The sequence below is a fragment of the Furipterus horrens genome, unplaced genomic scaffold, assembly GCF_987537825.1.
Source record: "Furipterus horrens unplaced genomic scaffold, mFurHor1.1.pri manual_scaffold_17, whole genome shotgun sequence".
Classification (NCBI taxonomy): domain Eukaryota; kingdom Metazoa; phylum Chordata; class Mammalia; order Chiroptera; family Furipteridae; genus Furipterus; species Furipterus horrens.
This window is the reverse complement of record NW_028327187.1, coordinates 770,575-796,085: the sequence shown is the minus strand read 5'-3', so window position 1 is coordinate 796,085 and position 25,511 is coordinate 770,575. Positions and strand designations below refer to the sequence as shown.

The following is a 25,511-nucleotide window of genomic DNA, read 5'->3' as shown; positions in this document are numbered from 1 at the left end:
GCATGTCTCTGTTACTTTGGACCAAAAAAAGCATTACTGTAAAGTTTTAATGTTCCATAAACGCTATTAATTATCCAATTTATGAAACATGCTTTACTTATTTGCAGAAAAATATTTCCCCTGTTTATTTTAAAGGTGTTTTTCTCTCTTGCTAAAGATGTCTAACACGTTAGGCTTTTAATAGATTAATGAAATGGTGTTGCAAACTTTCACTTAGCAAACGCACCTTCAAAAGTCATGCAGTTCTTCAAAATATGAATTAATGACGTTGCAAGGAAACCATCTAGAAGCCATTGACCCCCATGGTGTTTTTCTCTGGTTGTATTTATTTGAATAAAAATTTATTTTACATAACTAAGATTATATCTTCTATTTCAATTCCTAGAGTTTTCATTATGAACAGACAGCATTTTCCATAGTTATTTATACATTTTTTTCTTTTTTCTTTTTTACCAGAGCCATATATTTCTTCTGCATAGCTTACATTCTTTTAAGAAATAATTTGAATGTCTTTAACTTAATTTGATTTCCAGAGAAAATGTCTAGGTATAAATTTTTTAATGGCAGATAAAATTTGAAATGTTAAACTACATGGTAAAAAAGTAAGCATAGAAGAATCTCCCCCTTCTTGAAGCTACTAAAGATGAACAAGTAGAGTTGCAAATGGTCAAAAGACAAAAAGGTTACAAAAATTGGTAATAGCCTTTTCTTAGTTCTGCTTCTCGAAAAGGCTTACTTGATAAGCTGTTTCTCAGGACTTAACACGTTCCCAATAAATGAAAAATCCAGAGTCAATTATTTAACAGATTATGGTTAAAATATAAAAGAACAATTACCCACAATAATGACTTTCTGCACACTTGATAATCACTACACACACATATATGTTATTTTTAGTTGGTGCAAATGAATCAAAAGACCCTTTTGTGAGGCAAGAGGTATTCTAATTTTCTCCATATTATAAATATGGATACTGAGATTTGCCCAAAGTTAGGCACATATTAAATAGCCATGTCAGGAACGAAATGCAGAATTTTTTTTTTCTTTTTTTTACTTCACTGTCCTGGTTTTTAGCCACAGTGATAAATAGAAGTTTATTTTTGTCTGCATTTTTGAAATATCATTTAACTATATTAATAATGACTAGCTAGGCACATGGATATTTTATTTTTATTTCTCTTTAGACAAACATTTTATATCTATTTCTCAGCTTTATTAATTTTATTAGTGCAGTAGGAGCTATTTTTTTTCTTTTCATGTTTTTTAATTAAAATGTTTTTATTGTTTATGCTATTACAGTTGGCCCATTTTTTCCCCCTTTTCCCCTTCCCCACAGTCAATCCCCACATTGTTGTCCATGCCCATGGGGGGTACATACGTTATTTGTCTAGTCCCTTTACCTTTTTTCAACTGGCCAAGCCTCCCCTACCCCCCTTTTCAAAATTGTAATTAATTAATTTTTGACATGGGGACCCCTGATCTGTAACAATTCCTCCCTCTCAGACTTAAGACCCTTTATAATCTTATAAAGGACAATGGGCGAAGGTCTCAAGCTCCTCTAGCTGCTTCAAGCTGGACATGGTCGTCGTCCTACCTACCCTTGGGTCCAGAAATCCCTAATAAGAGTGGGGGTGTGGAGGGGAGGGTGGCCTTCCCACATGGGGAAGGATTGTGCAGACTCCAGGTCAGCTGGCTGTCCCCAGACAATGGCGTGCTTGGTTTAACAGGCTGGTGTCCTTGTGTTCTGGGGGCAACAGATTTGGCAACAGGGTTAAAAGACATCATTCAATCCATAACCACTAGATGACAAAAGGCAGAGATTAGTTTTTCAGCGTCCCACATTAGGGAAAAAAAAAAGGCTTATTTGGAGGAAGGTGTGCCAGGCTCATCACACCTGTCCATAGCCCTTTTGCCCATTATACTTAGTTTGGGCTGAGGGAAATATTTTAGGTTTCCCCTTCAGACCTCTGGGCCCTTTGTCCAAGCCATTAGGACAGAAAAGAGAAACCAGTTTTAAAGTGAAGCCCACAGACCACCCCATACTTCCCCAACCCAGCCACTTAGTTCGGCCAAACAGTTGAATCTCAGGAGACAGCGATGCAGACAGGATTAAGTGAGGCCTATATGTGCAGACAATCACTCAGGTAATGAGATCATAGGCTTATGCCCTTTAAAAACAGAAAACACATATTAATTTATGCAACATAACCCACAAACCAGTCTCTAAATCTGTAAGACTGTCTTATTGGAAAAACATCCAGTTGCAAGGCATTTGACATTCTTCTTGCCTGTAAATTAAGAATCTTTGATGATGCCATAGACCTAGTTTAACTTAAAATGAAAAGAAATGTTAAATTTAAAGAATCTTTAATGATGGTTAGCTGCACTACTTTATAGTCTACCACTGAGCATTGTGATCTTCTTTGGATCACAATTTTTCTCCTTAAGATTACCCTCCTTGTCATTAAAGGGACTACATTAAGTCCATTTTTAATTTATCCTGTTCATTTGCATGAACACAACAAGAGCAGCAAATGATCACTTATGATCTTGAGTTCTGCTTTGCTGGAACTTATGCAAGGAACATTTAGTGTGACCTTAAGTCTGTCCTTCAGGGCACAGGAGCTGAGTCACATACCTGCCATTCAGCCTTGCCTGTAAACACCTGTCTTTTCCAAGTCCTTCAGGTTTTCCATTGTGCCTTATGGTCCCTTCTAGCCATCTTTCAGGAAAACAACCTTCGTTCCTTCGCTGGAGAGATTGCCATGGACTGCACATCCAACCTAGGTACCAGGCCTTTTATCTCGTGCGCTTTTATTACCTTTGAAAGTCAATCCCAGTTCCTCAGGACTTTTTGGTGACAACCAGAGCCCAAGCAGGTCTCCTTTAGGCATGACATTCCAAAGTCTTGGTCAACAAAACCTCTATTAAAAACGGGTGTTATTAGTTTTATGCAAAGAACCTCATGCCATTACTTACTTTTTCAGAATGCCAAATTCTGGAGGGATCATGTAGGGAGAAAAATATACAGTGTGAAGGAAAATCCTTGTCCTTCTAATGGTCACTAAAATTGCATTTCTATACTTTACATTTCCTTTTGTTCACTTTCCTACATGTGAGGGTTTTTTTTTGTGGGGGAGGAGGGGGCTTGCTGGCTCATTTGTTAATTTATTTTGCTTTCATTTTATTTTCCCCACTAAAATTTTTTTGTTTGTTTTTCTATTACAGTTGTCCCACTTTTTCCCTATTGCTTCCCCGGACCCTGCCCCCCCTTCTCCCACAGTCAGTCCCCACCCAGTTGTCCATGTCTGTGGGTCATTTAAACATTTTCTTTGACTAGGCCCTTCCCCTTCTTACTCATCTTCCCTCCCTCCCCCCTCCCCCCTTGTTACTGTTAGTCTGCTCCTTGTTTCCATGCCTCTGGTTCAGCTTTGCTTGTTTGTTTGTGTTGTTCATTAGTCTCCTGTATTAGGTGAGATCATACAGTATTTGTTTTTCATTGCCTGGCTTATTTCACTAAGCATAATTCTCTCTAGTTCCATCCATGTTGTTGCAAATGGCAGAAGTTCTTTCTTTCTCTCTGCTGCATAGTATTCCATTGTGTAAATGTACCACAGTTTTGTGATCCACTCCCCCACTGATGGGCACTTAGGCTGTTTCCAGCACTTGGCTACTGTAAATAATGCTGCTATGAACACAGGAGTGCATAGGTTATTTTGTTATTATTGATAGGTACTTCTTCATTGTCATTTTCCCCTTTATACTCGTGTTCCTCTCTGTCTCTCTGTTTCTTCATCTTTTTAAAGCAGACCCTTTAGCATCTCTTGCATTGCTGGTTTGGTGGAGATGTATTCTTTTAGCCTTCTTTTGTCTTGGAAACTCCTTATTTCACCTTCTATTTTGAATGAGAGCCTTGCTGGGTAGAGTAGTCTAGGTTGTAGGCCTTTGTTTTTCATTGCTTGGAATATTTTTTGCCATTCCCTTCTGGCTCGTAGTGTTTCTGTTGAGAAATCTGATGACAGCCTTATTGGAGCTCACTTGTATGTTGCTAGCTGTTTCTCTCTTGCTGCTTTTAGGATCCTCTCTTTGTCTTTCAATGTTGCCATTTTAATTATAATGTGCCTTGGAGTGGGCCTGTTGGGGTTCATCTTCATTGGGACCCTCTGTGCTTCCTGGACTTGCGTGACTCTTTCTCTCATCAAGTTAGGGAAGTTTTCTGTCATTACTTTTTCAAACAGGTTTTCTACCCCATGCTCCTCTTCTTCTCCTTCTGGTGTTCCTATGATACGGATATTATTACATTTCATGTTGTCCTGCAGTTCTCTTAAACCCTCTTCATTCTTTTTCAGTCTTTTTTCATTTTGTTGCACTGTCTGGGAATGTTTTTCTATGTTTTCCTCCAGCTCGCTGATCCGATCTTCTGCTTCCTCTAGCCTGCTTTTAATTCCTTCTACTGTGTTCTTCAATTCAGAAATTGTATTCTTCATTTCCTCCTGGCAATTATTGATAGCTTCTGTGTCCTTTTTCATGCTGGTGTAATTCTCAGTAAGTTCCTTATACTTTCCTCAGAGTTCTTTGTAGTTTTCTTTGAGCTCACTGAGCTCATTGAGCTTCTCTATAATCCATGTTTTGAATTCCATGTCTGATAATTTGCTTCCCTCTATTTCATTTAACACTCTTTCTGGCGATTCCTCCTTTCCTTTCGATGGGGGGTTGTTTCCCCATCTTCCCATTTTTGTGACTCTTCTTGTTTGATGCTGCTTCTTAGATTGATCTGCACTTCCTGGATCTGCCCCTGGTGGCATCAGATTGTGTACCAGTCTGGGCCTAGGCAGCCTGCTGCAGACTCCCAAAGACCTACTGCCTTTGTCAGTCTCCTTTAGTGGTTAATCTATTCAATCTGTGATCAGCCGTCGAGGGTGGGGCAGATTAAGTCCTGCAGGCAGGGCTTTGCTTCCCCTCAGGCTGACGCCACTTAGAGGGGAATGGTCTGCCTGCAGTGTGGGGAATGAATCAGCACTGGGACCTGGTCAGCTGCTCCCCCAGTTCTCTCCTCAAAGCCACCGCCCCAAACTCTCCCCAAGTGTCTCCAGTCCTCTCTGCCCTCCCTCTGCTTGAGCCCTGGGTAAGTGGGTGCCAAAATGTTTTCATACCTGATCTGCTTAAGAGCTCTCTGTCTCCAGCTGTTTCTCTCAGACCAGCAAGAAACCCTGTGGCTTTTCGCTTTTCCCAGCTGAATGATATTTTACTTTCCGCTCTGTTGCTGTAGACTGGGAAGCTCATCTGGAGGGTTAAACCCTGCCTTTCTCAGGGGGATTCCCCCGGCTGCTGAGCTGTTTCTCAGTCCCTTCAGCTGCCACCCGTGGGAGCCCAGACAGCCCTCCCTCATCTCCGCACTCCCTACCAGTCACGTTGTGATGTAGCGGCCTTTTCTGTCTCTCCGTGGTTACAGGACTTCTTTCCAGCTAGTGTTCAGTTGGTTATTGCAGGTGATTTCTCCACAATTAAGTTGTAAGTCCAGACTGGTCCTGGGAGGAGGTTAGTGTAGCTTCCACTTACTCCTCCACCATCTTGGATCTCCTAGGAGCTAACTTATTAAGGTCATTTTTTCTTCTGGCATTTTAATGGCAGGAGAAATATTCAATCAATAAAATCACTGTCATTAACAATTCAGTTATAACCTGGAAAATGTGGACACATACTTTACAAGTCTAATTTAAAACTTAAGCTTTCTCCTTTGATAATTGCATTTTTGTTATAGATTACATAATCAGTGTAAACAAGTGCAAATTATAGTCGGCTTATTATCTTTCTTATAAAAAAGATAATACTTCATTTGTATACAGATTTAACAGGTTTGACTAGAGCCATGTAGCAATTTTGATATTTAATGGATCTGCCTGGACAATCCCAAGTTAAAATAATGGCTTTCAGTTCTAGTTTCTGTTCAGAATCCTGATACCTAACACTGGGATAAATATTAGGATAAAATGTCCCCCAGTTTAATTCCTGACACTCTTGAACTACAAAGGGAGAGTTGAATTTACTTACAATCCTCATCTGCATTGCATCAAACCTCATTGAGTCAATTGGTGATTAGAGCTGACTGTAATTTTTTTCAAATTAATTGCTAGTTTTCTTTTTATGTGCACATGTCTTTCTACAAAATTTTATTTATTTTTTGAGAGAAAGAGAGGAATTAGGGGTAAGGAAGGAGAGGGAGAGAGAGAGAGAGAGAGAGAGAGATTGATTTGTTGCTCCGCTGTTTTATGCATTCGGTGGTTGCTTCTTGTATGTGCCCTGACCTGGGATCAAACGTGCAACATTGGCGTACGCAGACCATAGCGTAACTAACTGAGATACCGGCTAGAGCCTAGTCTTTTGTCAGTATTGATCATTTTGTTGCTCTAAACATCTAACTCTTTGGAAATTACAGCCTGACTTAAAACAGCCAACATCTGGCCAAAACTAGCACCCAAATAATCCAAGAACTTGACCATTAGTCTTTCCGTTTAAAGAACTCAGTCTGCATTTCTACCTCAGAAAATAAAGAGCAGCGATTTCTTATTCTTTACTCATATCTTCAAGGCTTATCAGCCAGGATGGAAAACTGTGAGTCAGGAATATCAATCCAAGATTAGTCAAAAGTTAAAATATCCTCCCTTGGAACCTCAGCATGGTGGGATTTCACCTGAGTAGACTCTCATTCTAGTAGGCAGACATTATACATTTTTTAATTATAGTGATCTTTTTAAATCTTGAAAAATGTAGAGGCACTTTTAAAAAATACAAGCAACACCTTTCAAAATGTATGGTATGCAAGGGCCTTCAAATTAGATACAAATATATATTTATCTTTAATAATTTCTAAAAATTGTATTTCTCATACTAATATTCAGACAGCAGTATGGTTTTTACTCAGACATGAATTATTTCTTCTTCAATCAATTTAATATCTGAAATTGTATAAGAACTTATATTTATGCATATATTCCAAAACAGTCTGGCAGACACACTGGAAAGCAGAAATCATGGCTTCACTGTTATTAATTACCAAGTTACAGTATTATCAATGGAGACATTTCCTGAGTGTAGTCCTCACATATGCAGATTTGTCAAGATCATTCCGTAAGACTTAAGTAAAAATTAGTGTTGGAGAAATCCTTATGAATAATGCAAATTTCTGGAGAAAGTGAAATATGTAAAGTTGGGACTTCTGACCTAATTTTCACATAAGTTCCCAAAAATGAAACTATAGTTCCATTAAATATCCTTAGTACAAATTACCCAATTATGCAACATCGATTTCAATGAGATGTAGCATCAAGCAAATCTATTTTAAAATTCAATTACTTACTGAATGAGTAGATGTTTTTCTAATAAGAAAATAGGCGTTTAGGCTTTTGGAACAAAAGATTATATTTAGTTCTTTGTACAGACGATTTATAGTGTTTCTACTTTAATATGGATTATAGAAACACGTGGAATGAGACCTCCATAGAATTGTTTTCCCATTATCAGAAAATTTAAAAACATTTATTCCAAAAAAAAGTTACAATTAACAAAATTATTTGCCAACAAACACCTTTCCAATTTTTCCTGAAGTTACTGAGTCAGCCCTTTGATGGTCTGGATTCCAATGCCAAGACATTGCTAGGTTGGCTTTGTTTTAATATCAGAGAACACGAACATATTTTGTCTTGTATAAAGTCTGGGTAGCAGTTCAGAGCTTAAACTTCGGAGTCAGATAAATCTCCTTTCAAATTCTAGCTGAAGTCCTTAATAGCTCTGACATGTCTGGCAAGTTACTTAAACTCTTAGAGCCTCATGTACTCATATGTAACTAGAAGTGACAGAAATAGTACATGCATCATAGGGTAGTTGTATTAACCGTACTGCACACAGTGCTTGGTATTCAACAAGAACTCAATAAAATGATAGCTACTATTACCTTAATAACTGATTATAAACATCAGAAGTTGTGTTAAGATGAAGCTAACTGCTGAGCGTATCAATGTTTGTCACCATAATAACATGGATCTTTAGTTCCTTTATATTTTATTTTAATAAGATTATGATTTGCAGGAATTTACCAGTGGGTACATAATCTTGAAAGCAAGAATTCAAATAGCCTGAGTGAAGAACTATCCAATTTCCTAGATTATTTTCAATCCCATATTGATAGTGAGATTACCGATAAAGCCTATTGTTTGCTAAATGGTGGAAATTGGACACTTCTTGGTTTGGTAGCAGTCAGTATAAATAAAGAATATTCTTTCTTGATAACTTAAGCAATGTTAATGTGATATGATCTCCCCTTTTACCAAATGCAAGTCTGTTCACATTCTTAGTAAAATTAATCACACTTCCTTTAAAAAGTGTATTAAAGTTGTTTTAAAAGATATTATATCATTAAAGTTGCCATATTTTAATGTGGGTTTTTGTGGTGATTCAGAATATTGTTTATCAACAAGAATGCCAGAAAACAAATGGTCCTGCCCATTTCAAATTAACCAGTGGGGAAGTAGGAAAAATTAAAGATTTTTAAATGTCATTAATTTATTAGATTACATTTTAAATTTATTTTATGTCTTTAGTAACGAACTTATTGGTTTATCTCAGAAAATTCTATTTTCAAATAAACATGTTACTTCATTTTCCATGGCTACTCAGTCAACATATATGTTGTTGCGAGTTTCCTTTCTATTATGTTTGAAGTGATATTTTATTTCTAAACTGTTCACTTTGGTCAAAGAGGATATAGTTTAAAGTGCAACTATTTATTGTAAAACTGAATATTTTCAAATATTTTAGCTCTGAGGCACCATATATAGAAATAACTTAACTAATTATGCGTTATTTAAAAGATTCACAGTCACAATAATAAACACCATATACAATGTCATGATAAAAGACATTTGTTTAAGGACCTATTACTTGATCTTACTTAGAAAGACCAATTTTGCTGAAGAACTTTATTGACTCCTAGAAATGGATCCAAGAATAACATTTTTCTTTCATTTTTAACATGATAAAGTCCAAAGAGTTTTGAAAACGAGTAGATATGATACAAAAAATGCTTAAGAAAAAGACTCAATTTCCATTTTGGAAAACTGAAGCGAGAAGAATACTGATAACATCACTGGCTACAGGTACTATGTTTAGAGAAGTTTCACATTAAATACCTGATCAAAACTAATAGATACAGGGCAAAATAAACATAATGCTTATGCCCCCAAATAAAAGTGACATTGGATAAGTGAGGTGCCTTGGACGTTTTTCTTGAATAAAAGTTGCTGGGAGAAAGGATAAAAGTGGAGGAACGTCTCGTGTTGGCTCCAGCACAACCACTCAAAGGCTTTGATTTCCACTGGAAAGAATTGTTTTGTTTTCAAAGGAGAGCCTGGGCATTTGACGTTTCTCACCTTTCACGGTGGGGACAATTTTCTTAGATAACTTAAATTCTTTAAGTGGAGATTTGTCACTAATCTCTACAGTCCACCTGCTTAAAAACTCGTAGCCCACAGAAATCTGAAACTGCAAAAGAAGCTTTTCTCAAGATAAGTCACAAGGAGTGTAAATTTCAGTTGTCTCACCTGTGGGAATGGGTTTTCTTATTCCTGTTCATCTAAGAAGGCCCCCAGTGGATGGAAATTTTAATCTTGCTGAAGATCATAATTTCCCTATGCAAAGTAATTTGCATAAGCAAGTTAGAGTTTGAGCTTAGGCTTAGGTTTAAACTGGTGGAAGGATAGTAGGCAATGTGGAATTTGGTACTTAATCACACTAATTGAGTGCAAGAAAAATACAACAAACAATCTTTGTGCAGGCACAGGAGAGCAAAGAGTAAACACTTTACTCCAAGCTTCTGGGAAATCTAAATAGAGATGAAGGTTTTCCACAATCAAAAACACAGTTCAGATAGTTGAACTTTGAACAGAAACATCTCTGAAACCCTTATTGATACAAATGTGAACAGGGAGAATCAATGCCTAAGGCAGACAGCAACCGGACTTCATAAATTAATTCATAAATTCGAATCAACCAGTCAAGATGGTTGACTCTCTCTTAATCCTTAAACTATTAGAATAACTTCTTAGCCCCAGAATTACTTATAAATGACACGTCTTCTAAGGATTTTTCATTTGTTTTCTTTCAAATATTCTTTAGTAAGTTCTTGGAAGCTCATGGGCAAAAATCATGGAATTTTATTATCTGAACTGGTGAAAACATGTTGGCCAAATAGAAGAGAGCAACTTAGGAAAGTATTAACCCTACAAACATCCTACAATGTTACTGCAGCCTCTAGTTTTCCTACACCTGAAAATTCGCATAACCTTTCGATTTCCTGTGCAGCGCACACTGCAGTCACCATTGCCAGACTCAACACTTGGCAGGTAGCTCGTCGCACATTCAAACTGGTTAGGCACTTACATTATACTTGATTCTTTATTTAAAATCATATTGACTAGGACTTTGAAACTCTGATTTTTGTTCTTTACCTGCAAATGAATCAAATTGATGCTCTGGTCAAGATAATGGGGATTAATTCAGAGAAGCAAAACAAAATAACAGCGATCTCTGTAGATCAATGTTATTTCTTTTTATTTAACGTCTGTATTCAAAAGAAACATATGGGAGACCTGAGCATTATTAAATCCATCGCTTAAGTTCTATATTAGGTCATTATATTGTGTACCTACATCACATTATAAGGATGTCTACTTCCCTTAAGAGTATTGATCTTTGCTTTTAGATGAACACAAAATGGAATACTAGCTGAGGAATTCGAGGCATAAAATTTTTTTGATATATCTTAGGTTATATGTCACCTCCCAGTAAGAATTCTGTACAGCAATTAAGGGAAAATTCACATATTTGCCACACAAATGTGCAGTAAATAAGTTAGCTTATAAGACTTAATTAGAATTAAGAATGCAGTAGCGTAAGTTGGTGTTTCAAACTTTCAAAAGCTTCTTTTACTCTAAAGCTTTGAAATACCTTTCCAGTAGACCCTATCTCCAAAAGTATGTGCATTTTTGTGTTTTTTTTTTAATACAAGAGAGATCCATAAAATCATATTGAAAACACAAACTTTATATGTCTTGCTTCCCCTTTTCCAAAATCTAATACTGGGCAGAAAGGAAAAAAAAAGCATGGACCTTTTCTTGATTTGTAGCCATTACAGCACATGGGAGGATCCTGCCATACAATGATGGACCTCTGTCATTATTACCTACTTCTTGAATTTAGATTTGTGGTCTCTCGAAATCCAACTCGAAGTGTGAATGAGGAGAATTCCACAGATCGCACGCCAGGAAGCTCTTGGGTGATACTACGTACTCACGATAGCGTGGACTTTTCTCCCTGTGCTGTGCACATACCCCGGTGGCCTATTTGTTACACCTGGAAGGTGTGTGTCTCTTCTTCGCCTTCATTTTTCTGACCCATCCCCTCCGCAGGGTCAGCTTTCCTGACCGTGATTTTCATCACTCCCTTCTGTTACCACCATTCCCGCCCTCTGTCTTTCCCCCATGCTCTGCAGGTACTCAGATCCAGGCTCAGTAGCCCGCGGGGCCACCGGTAACCCTCAAATCTCCCCGCACATGTTCTGTACTACTCAGGCCGCCAAGCTACCCATTCTTTGAAGGCATTCCCAGTTCTACTACCGTTTGAGCCAATTCCTCGCTGTACTTTTGAGCTTCCATATTTCTTCCAAGTGTCTACCCAGCCCTTAGGTCCCTTATCTCTTTCATTCCAGCTTCTCACCATTAGTTTCCATGCACCCTTGTCCAGCCTAGACTCTACGAATACTTCTTCCCCACCCCAGTCCTCAGAATCACTCCTTGCCTCACCCTAGTACCCCCATTCTTCAATTTAAATTTTATTGTTCAATGCCAGTTGACATTCAGTATTATTTTGTATCAGCTCAGGCGCACAGCGTGGTGGTTAGACAGTCACAGGCCTTGCAAAGTGATATCCCCATGTTTTCCAGTCCGCAGCTGGCACCACGCGTAGTTCCTACAACACTGTTGACGATATTGCCTGCGCTGGACTTTCCATTCCTGTGCCTATTTTGTAACTACCAATCTGCACTTCGTAATCTGTTCACCTTTTTCACCCAGTCTCTCAACCCCTCACCCCGCTGGGAACCATCAATCTGTTCTCTGTGAGTCTGGTTCTGTTCTGTTTGCTTGTGCATTTTGTTCTTTAGATTCTACAGGAGTGAAATCCTATGTTATTTGCCTTTCTCAGACGGGCTTATTTCACTGAACGTAATGCCATCTAGGCCCATCCATGCTGTTGCAAAGGGTAAAATTCTATGCTTTTTTATGGCTGCGTAATATTCCACTGTATATGTATCACCACTTTTATAGCCACTCATCTATAGGTGGGCACTTGCATTGCTTCCACATATTGGCTGTTGTAAAGAGTGCTTTAGTGCACACAGGGTGCATATATTGTTTAGAATCAGCATTTTGCCTTTCTTTGGATATATTCCTAGAAGTGGAATCTCTGGGACATAAGACATCTTTTCCACTTTTAAGTTTTTGAGGACCCTTCCTACTGTTTCCCACAGTGGCTGCCCCAGGCTGCATTCCCACCAGCAATGCACCTGGGTTCCCGTTTCTCCGCATCCTCGCCAGCACAAGTTGCTTGTTGATTTGTTGATGATGGCCGTTCTGACAGGTGTGAGGTGGTATCTCATTGTGGTTTTTATTGGCATCTCTCTGATGGCTAGTGATGTTGAGCATTCTTTCTTATGCCTATGGGCCCTCTGTGTGTCCTTTTTGATCTATTCAGGTCCTCTACCCATTTTTTAATTGGATTGTTTCTTTTATTTGGTGTTGACGTCTGAGTACTTTGTAAATTTTGGATATTGACCCATTTTTGGATGTATCAGTGGCCAATGTCTTCTCCCATTCATTAAGTTTTCTTCTCCTTTTGTTAATAGTTTTCTCTGCTGTGCAAAAACACTTTTAGTTTGATGTATTCTTATTTGTTTATTTTTTCTCTTATTCATGTTCTTTTGAGTTTTCTCCAGCTGCTTTGGTAGCCTCTGCTTCTCGTTTACAAACAGCTTGTATTTACAGACTGTTGTGAAGAAGACAGTTTGTAGTTGAATCATTGACATGGTGGTCTTTTTATTGACCTTTATGCATACAACATTTTTTTTCACTGTGTGGTTGCCTCTCACTCGTGGCCCCAACTAGGGACCTGTCGTGCAACCTAGTTATGTGCCCTGACTGGGAATCGAACCAGCGACACTTGGCTCGCAGGCCGATGCTCAATCCACTGAGCCACAGCAGCCAGGGCTTGCATACAACATTTTTAAAAGATTTTATTTATTTATAGAGAGAGGGGAAGGGAAGGATAAGGAGAGGGAGGGAAGCATCAATGTGCAGTTGCCTCTCACGTGCTCCCAACTGGGGACCTGGCCTGCAACCTATGCGTCCTGACTGGGAATCGAACCGGCGACCCTTTGGTTAGCAGGCCGGCACTCAGTGCACTGAGCCATGCTAGCCAGGGCATGCACCCAACACTTTAATGTCCTGTTATTTGTACCAAGCTTGCTTTCAATGAAGCAAGTAGATGATTGGCTAAAGAAGATGTAATCCATATATACAGAAGAACACTGCTCAGCCATAAGGAAAGATGAAATAGTGCCATTTGCAACAGCGCGGATGGATACTGAGAACGTCACGCTAAGTGTAATAACCCAGATGGAAATGTCGAACTGTATGATTTCGCTCGTATGTGGTATACGGAGCCGGAAGCAACAAATGGACCAATAAGAAAAACAAAGAAAAACTCACAGACACAGAAAACTGTAGGTTAGTTATCACAAGGTAGGGGGTGGGGGCAGTAAAGGGTAAAGGCAGTCACATGTTTCCTGTGAGCCTCCTAAGCACTTAGATTTATCCTCACTCTTATGCTTATTCAGTTTAGTTGTATACGTTTTACAGAGTGTTTATTTTTTTTAAATAAAAAATGAATAAATATATCCCATTAAGAAGTAAAGGTTGGATACATAATACATTGGGGAGTGTTTGGTTTTTTTAAAAAGCATTTCAGGAAAACATGTCTTCTGGAAAAACAAACGGCGGAGGAGCCGTCCCTTTACCGGTCCCTCTAGAGAAGTATCAGCTGAGTCCGCGGGAAAGTTTGAAGGTGCTGTTGTAGTTGTCAGCTCTCGCAGGCTTTAATGGTCTTTTCTGCTTTAAAGCAATCAACTGAACAGAAGCTGAGTTCTTACCATCTTCAATGCAAACCCGGGATGCCACATTTTAGTTGGAAATTGGACTTCAAAAATCACTTGGTTTCGTAAGACGTGTTGGTTTCAATATGTTCCCTGTTGACTCAAAGGAATAATTTGGTCAATTTAAGCCTTTCAAGACTAGTCATCATTTCCAAAAATAAAGGTCATTGGATTAGATCCTTCTTGAAAATGTTATCAAGAGTTATAAAAGTTTGAAAGGATAAAAAGAAAAATAAAACAATTTTATAGAGGAACCTACGCGTTTTGAAAAGATGCAAGGTTAGAATTAATTTAAATATCGCTTTACTTTTAGTTGGAAAAACAGTGTAATTTGTAATGAAAATACCCGCAGGAGAAGGTTGTTCTTCAAATATACTCGTAAGAAAAATGTAGGTCTTGTAATAAAACAGAATGCATGAAACAAAGAACACTCCAGATTGTTTTAGAATGCATCTGTTGCTTCTTGGAGTCTTTGCCAGTTCTTGTATTATTGTGATTTTGAGAAAAGGAGTTCAAGACAGAAGAATTCCTTAAACACTTCCTGTGTATTGGGCACAGGGTCATTTGCATTCAGAGTAGAGAACTACACTATAAAATATTATAGATCTTTACTATTATTTTAATTAAAAATATATTTTATGGAAGATGAGTTTTGTATTCAACATTTTTTAAAGGTAAATCTCCAGGTATTATGTGGACTTTAACACATAAAAACCCTTTTTACTGCTCATTTTGTTCAGTTTAAAATATACTGTTACTATTGAAACTGCGCCCAACAGATCCTCTCTGAAGTGGGGATTTCTCCAGTGGAGCAAGGTGTTTTTGACTGTCCAGATTGGTTGCTTTCCTACAGAGTCCTAGATTCCTTCCTGTCAGCCTTAAGAACGACCTTATCATTGTCCTCGCCTGTGCGAGAAGCTTTGACAGAGCCCGAGAGCAAGGAGACAGGAGTGACTCTCTCTTGGCCTCTCAATGGTGCCTTTTTCACTTAAAGAGACAGAATTAGAACGATGGGAACCAACTGGGGACTTAGAGACTTAGCTCCCTGACCCTTACCTTTGGAGAACGATGTTTTTCCAACTCGGAGGTGCACCTGCACTTTTGCTTTTCATGTCTTAAAATTTCACAGTTGCTGCTTTCATTGCGCTTCCCCCATCGATTTACAAACTAACTTGAGTGGCATGTGGAGGAATGATGAAAAAAATTCAGGTTGTCTTAGCACTTGTTCGGGAGAAAGAACATATTCAGGCGCGTTTCTCACGCTGAGTTTAAGTCTTTGAATGACCAATACGTACAGAAATTTAGCTCCTAAATATGACTAAGAAGAGTCACTGTTCCAGGCACCGAGAGTAGGTCAGTGAACAAAATGCTTAGTTTTATAAAAGCACGATAAGTTTACCTCCGACATTCCAGGTCTGCAATGACAAAACACCGAAGGTGTTTTATCTGACGGTGTCAGTCAAGGCAGAGCACAACAGATCGAGAGAGGGGTGGGAGAGGGGGCCCCCTTGGAATGAGGTCGTTTTCTTAATTCTTCCGCCTGTGTAGACACACTGCAACATTCACGCAATGTTTTAAAAATGGGCTGCAGTACTCTTCTGCCCATTGTAATAATGCGCAATACCTAAGGGTAAGATAAGAATAGAGTGGTAGTTTTAATTCTAATTGTCAGTGTCCCCGTTTTAATTCTGCTTATGTTTGCAGGGTATTTATAAATTCACACACATAGACACAGTTTTCTCAGATGTCCTAGATTCACAATGTAGAGTGCCCACGTATATGTATGAATCTTCACTCAGAGTAAGTAGAAAGGGGGTGCTTTATTCTTACGCTCATAAAGGAGTATGAGGCCAATCAATAATTCACAGGAGAATGAATCTTGAGGCTTCTATATTAAGTAATCTCAGTGCTCATCAGTGAGCCAGTGATGCTAAACTTATCCCAGGCAATAGTCTTTTTGTGTTGTTTACTAAGATGAAAACTGCCTTCAGCAGTAGCAATGCTTACTATTATACTTCAAGTGTTTTAGAAATGCCAGCAATCACTCAATGCAAGGAAGTGGTTGAGCCCGTAATAAGTACCTTTTAAATTCAGTGATAAGAAAATATGAAGTAATATGTTTCAACTTCATTTCTTGTTTCTCCTCATAACCTAAACCATCTCAATTGTTCTATTACTGATTGCAAATAAGAGGGTTTTTTGGATTGAGCACCGACCTGTGTACCAAAGGGTCGCTGGTTCAATTCCCAGTCAGGGCACAGGCCTGGGTTGTGGACCAGAACCCCAGTTGGGGGTGCACAAGAGGCAACCCTACATTGTTGTTGCTCTCCCTCTCTTCCTCCCTCCCTTCCCCTCACTCTAAAAGATAAACTTAAAAAAGAAGTTTTTGTTTTCTCCACTTTTACATTTTCTGACCTGTCTAGATGCACATCTTTTTAATGCTGATACATAGTTATGCAGTGGGAAAATTATTTAACATAATACATTGTCGGGTCTGACATAATCATAACATAACATCTGTAGCCAGATATTGCATTTGATGAGTCCTCCTGTTTTTAGAACCATTACTAAAATTTTATTAATGTTATTGATTACCAATAAATATTAAGAACTTCCTTAGTCAGCTGATCTTTCAAAACTTCTGAATGCATTGATAGCTGCATTAATGCACCAATTAATTATAAAAATATAAAATCTGATGGGGTTTAGTGCAGTATGATACAAACTTCATTGTTTATATAACATTAAGTACAAATAATATCTAGAAGCACATTAAATGTTTCAAGATACTAGATATGAAAGATATTTAATTTACCAAACTGAGGCCATATCAAACCAATCTAATTAAGAATAAGAACTGATAATAAAAGAAAATAAAAAAGTTACAAAGTTTAAAGAATCAATATTTCTTATTGAATTTTATCAGCAAAGTGTTTTCAAATGCCTTTCTTATTTCGAAGCCCTAGTCAAGCAGGGTAAATTTTATTTGTTTGTAGATGTGAAAAGCCATTTTACATGGACTACTTTCTCCCATGTACAAATACCAATTCTCAGAGTTGAGGCGTCTTCCAAATGTTCAGTGCAGCCCGCCCACTGAACGTTTGGGTGCCATCTACCGTATTGGAGATCTGAACAGCTAATCTGGCCCTCCATCTCCTCTGGCAGTATCTTTGAAGATATGGAATTCATTCTCTACTGAAAACCAGTGGTTTCCAAAGTGTTTTAATAGGCGGTGTTTTGTGGTGATCTGAAAGTGGCTTCCTTGTAACTGATTCTTTTCTTGTTCCTCTCACCGAGAGGGAGGAAACTTAATACTCTTTTCACATGTTCATCCTTCCCATATTTAGATACTTGGCATGTCAACCACTCTCCTCTCTCAAAGGAGTTTTTCTTAATCCAAGTCCCTCTTAGGTCATGGTTCTTTATGTTCTTTTATTTAGATCGATTTTACATTTTCAGGTCCAGAACAGAACACCCCCCAAAACTGTATAAATCCTTCGTTACCAATACGAGAATTGCATTGGAAACCCATAATATAACAAAGAATAATGACTGAATGACTGTGTGTTTTGTGATTGGTAAGGTACCCCTTCGCTTTTCCTTAACCATTGAATTAAATATTTTAATTATTTTTATTACCTTTAACTAACTTGATATATTACAATATTATCTTTTATATATTTTACCGATGGTGAACACATAAGTTCTCGGCCTCTCAACGAGTGTAGGTGTCTTGTTTTGCTTACCTGTCATCTTAATGTAGAGGCGCGCACTATTTGTGCCCAAGCAAGCCCGTCAGTTTACTTCATAGCGTGATTGTGCTAACATTTCCGTCGAATGATTTTAATCACTAATTAACACACACGTTATTGCTGGCTTTTCTAATTTGCTCTTCTTCCTCGCCTCTCCCTCCCCCCCTTGTCTTCCCAGCAGCACGGTGAGGGCCGCCACAGGGAACCGCCACCGCCGCGCCTGGTATGGACTTGCTGTCCGGGACGTATATATTTGCGGTCCTGCTAGCATGCGTCGTGTTTCAGTCTGGCGCCCAGGAGAAGAACTACACCGTCCGGGAAGAAATGCCAGAAAACGTCCTCATAGGCGACTTGGTGAAAGACCTCAACTTGTCGCTAATCCCAGACAAGTCCTTGACGACGCCCATGCAGTTCAAGCTAGTGTACAAGACCGGGGACGTGCCTCTCATCCGCATCGAGGAGGGCACGGGGGAGATCTTCACGACCGCGGCCCGCATGGACCGGGAGACGCTGTGCGCCGGGGTCGTGGTGGATGACCGCTGCTTTTACGAGGTGGAGGTGGCCGTTTTGCCGGATGAAATCTTCAGACTGGTTAAGATACGTTTTCTGATCGAAGATATAAATGACAACGCGCCGCTATTCCCAGCAACGGTTATCAACATATCCATTCCGGAGAACTCAGCTATAAACTCTCGGTACTCTCTCCCAGCGGCCGTGGATCCTGACGTCGGAATCAACGGGGTTCAAAACTACTATCTCATTAAGGTGCGTTTTAAACCCACTCCACTAGGGAGAGCTCATTGTTTCAGGGCAACAAAGGATCAAAGTGTGCTTCAGATTTTGAATTGGTCTTCTCCTTGATTTTACAGAGTTAAGTTTCGTCAATTGCAGTATTTGCAGTTGCATGCGGTTTGTGGGTCTGAATCTTAATTTTCTGTGTATTCATTTTCAAGCACTTGTTTGTGTTTCCCTTAACCCACTAGAGTGGCCACACAAGGGACTCACCTTTGCTACTCACAAATCAATAACCGACCCAGCATTTACTTTTTATCTGTCTGGTTATGACTGCCACACTTTGACCTACACAAGTAAATCTAAACGTTAATACTGAATACACAAATGGATCCATTTTTTCTCAGTGATGATTTGAGAACAAAGCTTTATCTTGCCTCTTGAAAATATGCCAGATACATTTACTCGAGAGGTGACATGAACATTTTCATTACATTTTTACATGTATATAGAATAATGATATCTTTCATAATGATTCTCAAGTGAAGGTAAGATGTTTCAGCATTTCGGGTCATCAGAATGAGAGTGAATTTCAGCCAATGTGTTGTTTGTGTTAAATATTTTCATTTTATTCCTATTCTTTGAAAACACAGATCACTGATTAGCTGGAGAGGATAACTAAGCCATTTACTGAAAAAGCCACCATTAATCTGAAGTGCCCATATTGGCTTGAGTTGGGTCTTGGAATGGAGAAGGCAGAGGAAAAATTAAATGTAATATTGGATATTCTTTGAAATATTTTAATTACCTATACGGTATACAGAGTGGTAGAAACCTGAAATTTTACTATGTAAAATAGTACAATCAATATGAATGTATAGATTTAATATAGATATGATCCTGGAGTTTTCAAAGTTTTATGAACATTTTCTAACAATTCATTATCATATTATGATTAACATACTGATCAATGTTAAAAATATTCAAACAACACATAAATAAGGTATCTGTTTATAAATACATTTAAGGCCCTGGCTGGTGTGACTCAGTGGATTGAGAGCTGGCCTGTGAACCAAAGGGTTGCCAGTTTGATTCCCAGTCAGGGCACAGGCCTGGGTTGTGGGCCAGGTCCCCAGTTGGGGGCGTGCGAGAAGCAACCACACATTGATGTCTCTCTCTCTTTCTCCCTCCCTTCCCCTCTCTTTAAAAATAAAGAAATAAAATATTTTAAAAAAATACATTTAGGAATTGAAAGCTACAGATTTCTAGAGTGAATTTGATCAAAATGCAGATTTGTGTGTGAGTATAAGAAGTAAAAACAGAAAAAAAAGTGATAGATTATTTATAAATAACATTTTTAGGTAAAGGCCATGCAATGATACCTTCTTATCTGATGAACTGGATAAAATATGTAAGAGGCAGAAAGATATTGATCACAGTTTCGTGTTTAGCAGAACTAGAAATGCTACCTCCAGCTTACCCTTTCTGACTTTTAGTTTCTTCTAACACAATAGGAGGAGGAGGAGGTAAATTTTACAGGGGCAGAATTGGAAAGAATAAGCCATAACTAGCGAGTAGATACACCTGCGTAGAAGATTTTGGGATATGCTTTAAAACATTTGGCTGTTTATTGAAATGTGAGGCTTAGTGGATTCTATCTTTAAAGCACCCAGTAGAACTTTCTACAATGACTACATTTTCATGATCTGTGATATCCAATATAGCAGTTACTGGCCACAAGCTGCGACTGAATACTTGAAACAGGGTTAGTGTTGCCACGGGACTAAATCTTAAATGTTAGTTAATGTTAATTTTAATAATCACATGTGGTTGGTCGCAACCATATTGGACTGCACAGCCTAAATGGAAACAGGTTAATTGAAAGTAAACGTTAACAGGAAAAATCAAACATTTACCACATAAAAATCAGGTATTAGAAATAGGATCTCTCCACCCAGCCAGCCTGAAAAATTTATTGTTTAGAAAGGCAATGTTTTATTCAAATAATAATTGTTTTCATGTCGTTCTCTAGACAGCTTAATGAACTTCCAAAAATTTTTTGATTTGTCTTGAAAGCTACTGACTCGTCGGCAGCCGTCCGTCTCGAGAGACGATGGTGTAGCTTCTTAAGAGTCTATCTGCACCGCCGAGAATGGCTGTGCAGTCCGACTCGGGAGTGACACGGTATCTGTCTCCTCCCGTGTTGAATCGACATCTTGCGATGACGCTGGAGTGTCCTCTCCAGTGAAGCTGAAGCTACAGAGCCTGGGCAGGGTGATATGGAGGGTCTGCTGTTGCCCATGCAGCAGACCCCCCCTCTCTTCGCAGCTGAAGGGTCCAAGGGAAAGACGGAGTCAATACAGCTTGGCTTCAGGTGCGCTGCAGGAGTTGCCGGTGTTGACTACAACGTCAAACCGCCTTAGGGACTCCGGCTCCGGATTTTCTGTCGGGGTTTACTCCCTTAGCCTTTCCCCTGAAGAGGTATGCCGCAAGGCAGCGGAGGTTTTTTGGAGTCAGAGTTTTCCTTCTCTGATGTACCCTGACTGGAAGATCGAACCAGCGACACAGCTCGCAGGCCGACGCTCAATCCACTGAGCTAAACCAGCCAGGGCCTTTACATTCTATAGTGAGAGAATAACAAGAGAGGAAGAGATTAAAAATGGCTACCGAGTTTATCAACCAACAGAATTTGCCATGGAATTCTACATCTTGGCCATGTGATGGCATTCCAGGGATAAATCACAGAAGTCTGTCCTGGTCAATACACTTTTACACATGCTATTTCCTGGAATTGGGACTCCACCCCATTCCTATACCTCTCATATTTGCCTAACAAAGCCTTCAGTGTATTCTGGAACTATACTTTTAGAAGCAATTTGGCAACATGTTTCAAGGGCCATAAAAGTGTTCATAAATTTTGACCCAGTATTTCCACTTCTGGCAGATAACGACAAGCTAAATTAGGGATTACTTATCTTGAAAGCTACTGACTAAATTCAAATAAAACACATAAACCTACCTGTATTCTTTTAACTTTGTTATAATATGTTTTTGTTTGAATGTCTTCAAGAGATTGTCGGGAAACGACTAAAAGGCAGGCTCACTGGTCATTCATTCCTAGATGTGCCTTACAATAGCCAGGCTCTAAAACTTCGTTCTGCTCTAGAACATGTGACAAGTCAGAAGCAAAGCGTGTGGCGCAGCTAAGGTACTGGGGCATCTGCAGGTGTCCGTGTACAAAGACTGTCCTGACTGCTTGTTAAAAATAATGAGCGTGGCATACAAGGCACATAGCCCTGGGCATGCGTGATGTTCGCTGAGAGCACCTGCAGTTGCAGAAAGCCCCTGTCATGAAAGTGTATGTATGCTGGGGGGGGGGGAGGGAGTGACATAAAAATGGGAAAGAAACATGGTTTTGATTGGTCTATAACATTGAATAAATGTTGCAACTTGAAAATAAGTAGGCCAACCCTAATAAGTTATTTTAAAGGACCCTCTGTCGTGCAGAAAAACATAAACTTTTAATCCACACAAATTTGTGAGATAGACGAGACTAGCAAAATTCTAGTTTATCCTAACTAGGGAAACATAACATTTGTATGAAAAATCCAGATAACGAAGGGAGAAAAGGGGGAGATGTAGAGAATATCTCTAGGCAAAGATAGGTCAATTTACACAGGAGGAGGTCCTGCTATGACAACTGTATGTTAATTAACTAAAAATAAAGAAAGTGACTGAAGAATGGTGGAGTGAAGGATCCCCTGGGTGTCTCCCATTGAAGTTTGAACAATTTGAACAACCATAACTCAACCTAGAATTTCCCGCTCAGTACACAAACTCGCCTGCAAGATCCACACATTAAAACATGTAAAAGTGGGCAAGTGGGACCGACTGAAAGGAGACAAGCTGAGGTGAGCCATGGACGCAACCTTGCAGCCGGAAGCTCACGGTGGGACTCAGCCTAGAGAAGGGAGGAGCCTGGTTCTGGCTGGCTCTCCCTTCATCCAGGAGGAGCAAAGAGCTTCTGCGTGCATTGCTGCAGGATAGGGCGCTCCACGCGGGACCTGAGCCGGTGACTGGGCAAGGACACAGCACAGGGGTGTTGCCGCGGTTGTCATCGAGCAGTGGCTGTCCAGACAGCGCCTGGCCTCGCAGTGACCTCCCTGCGCTCACCTCCGCTCGCCCTTGGCTTTGGTTTGTGGAGCACATGACAGTGCCTGCAAACCCAAGGGCTGGTACCCCAGAGCCAGTTTTCTCCATGAGCGAAGGGTGAACTCTGTGATTGGTCCCAGATGGAGGCACGGAGGGGATCAGTACAGAGGTCTGAGGTTGCCACTACCATGAGGACAAAACAGAGGACTGCCTGGTTCCCCAACACACGCCCCGCACGCCCCGCGCCAGAGCTACACTGCTGGCAGTGCTGCAGAGGACAGCAGTGGGCTGTCACAGAACTTAAATACTTGTGATCCAGCTCCACTTACTGGGAAATAATAGAAAGACCTCTTTGTATCTGTCTGCTAGAGAAGTGCCACTCCTGGGTGCCTAGAGAGAGAAGGAGCCCATGAAATTCCGTGAATAACCAAGGGAGCAAGACGTCTCAGAAAGAAGATGAAAAAATCACCTGGACACAAACCTAAAAACATGGAACTATGTGTCTTAAGTGACAGAGAATTCGAGGTTGCAGTTCTGAAAAAAACTCAATGAAATGCAAGTACATACTGACAGGAAACAATGCGCTCAGAAAGGTCAACAAACAAAATGAGTACTTTAACAAAGAGATTGAAACTGACAAAAAGAAATTCTCGAGATGAAGAACCCAACAAAAGAAATCAAGCATGAACTAGCTTAAGAAATAGAGTGGACCAGCCGGAAGAACAAATCACTGATAACGAAGACAGAACCCGAGAAACGCTGCAGGGGGAAGGGAGAGACTTGGGCATAACAAATGAAAGGGCTCTGCTAGAACTGTCTGACTCAGCCAGAAGGAGCGATGCAAGAATAATGGGCGTACCAGCGGGGAATACTACTCGGTACTAAGAAAAGGAGAAACACTCTCATTTGCAAGGGCATGGATGGACCTGGAGAATGTTATACTAAGCAAGATAGGTCAGCCAGAGAAAGCTAAGAACCATGTGATTTCACTCATATGTGGGATTATAAAGCTGAAACTCAGACACAGACAACAGCCTGGTGGTTACCCCAGGGAGAGGGTGGAGAGGTAGTAAAGGGACCAAATATGTGGTGACGGAAGACGATTTGACTTTGGAAGGTGGACACACAATGCAATATACAGGTCATGTATCATAGATATGGGCACTTGAAACCTATATGAATCTATTAACCAATGTTACCCTAATAAATTTAATTAAAAATATAAAAAATAAGTGTTTATGAAAAAAAGTAAAAGTAGTGGTAGAAATTTGTTAAATGTATTTAAAATGTGTATAATATAAAATAGCATAAGACCTAAAAGTTTGCCCTGGCTGCTGTGGCTCACTGGATTGAGCGTCGGCCTGAGAGCCAAGTGTCGCTGGTTCGATTCCCAGTCAGGGCACATGACTAGGTTGCACGCCAGGTCCCCAGCTGGGGACACAAGTGAGAGGCAACCACACAGTGATGTTTCTCTCCCGCTCTTTCTCCTTTTCCCTCTCTCTAAAAATAAATAAACAAACAAACATAAATAATAATTTTTTTAAAAAAAGACTTAAAAGTTTGACTATATTAAAAATTTAACACACAGGTGGGCAAAAGTAGGTTCACGGTTGTGAAAAAACAAATAATACAATAATTAATAAATAATGATACAACAATAGTTTTGTGCACTCACCACTCTAAACCTACTTTTGCCAACCCATGTATATAAATATTTTTAATTAATTTATGCATTTTTGTTGTATTAGGTATGCTTTGATGTAATGCTTTGAAAAGCATTAATATTGTACATTTCATATATTTTCAAATGCATTTCAGGCTAATAATTTATTTTTCTTTTGACTGATATACTTTTTGGAACCAGAATAAGGTCTCTGACTCTTAGATTTGATTGATAGACAGACAAACAGACAGATAGATAATCTTGAGCATGGGAATCACAGCAAGTTCATGAAATAAGTCAAAGGAAGGAAAAAAGAGAAAAAGAGGAGAAAGTGAGTATTGGAAGAATAAAGTCATTAAAACCAAGTGACTTTGCTCAGTACAAAGACTATTATGTTAGAATAAAACTTATCTATGTGACCATGGTAAGGGTAATTTTCAGCTTTTTAAGAGATGAGGTTACTCTCTAAGAAAAAAAGATTCATCTATAAAATTTCTTGATGGTGGTTGTCACTTAAAAAATAAACAAGTGAAATCTAATCTGTTCCATATGTTTTAGGTAAATAATGCTATAGTGAGAAGTCCCCATGATATTGATATAATTTCCATTAATTTAGAGTACCTTGGCTAAAAATGTATAACTTTACCTATTTATATATATACACATATGTGTGTATGTGTATATATGTGTATACATATGTGACTTTACATATTACAAATATATTATAAGTATATCATTTTAATAATTGTTATTAAGTAATATATTTAAATATATTTTATTTATTATTATTTTTAATTAATTATTTGTTTGTTTATTTATTTATTTTATTTTTAGAGAGAGGGGAAAGGAGAAAGAGAGGGAGAGAAACATCACTGTGTGGTTGCCTCTCACTCGTGCCCCCAACTGGGGACCTGACGTGCAACCTAGTCATGGGCCCTGACTGGGAATCGAA

General features: G+C 39.1%; 1 protein-coding gene across 1 annotated transcript in view; it reads left to right on the top strand.

Annotated features, from left to right (window-relative positions):
- Positions 1-18,237: 18,237 nt before the first annotated feature.
- LOC149990326 (protocadherin-11 X-linked) overlaps positions 18,238-25,511 on the top strand; it is a 264,374-nt gene continuing 257,100 nt past the window's right edge. Inside the window, exon 1 of the mRNA XM_090264435.1 lies at positions 18,238-18,777. Coding sequence (XP_090120561.1) covers positions 18,238-18,777 — 540 coding nt within the window. The remainder of the gene's footprint in view (positions 18,778-25,511) is intronic.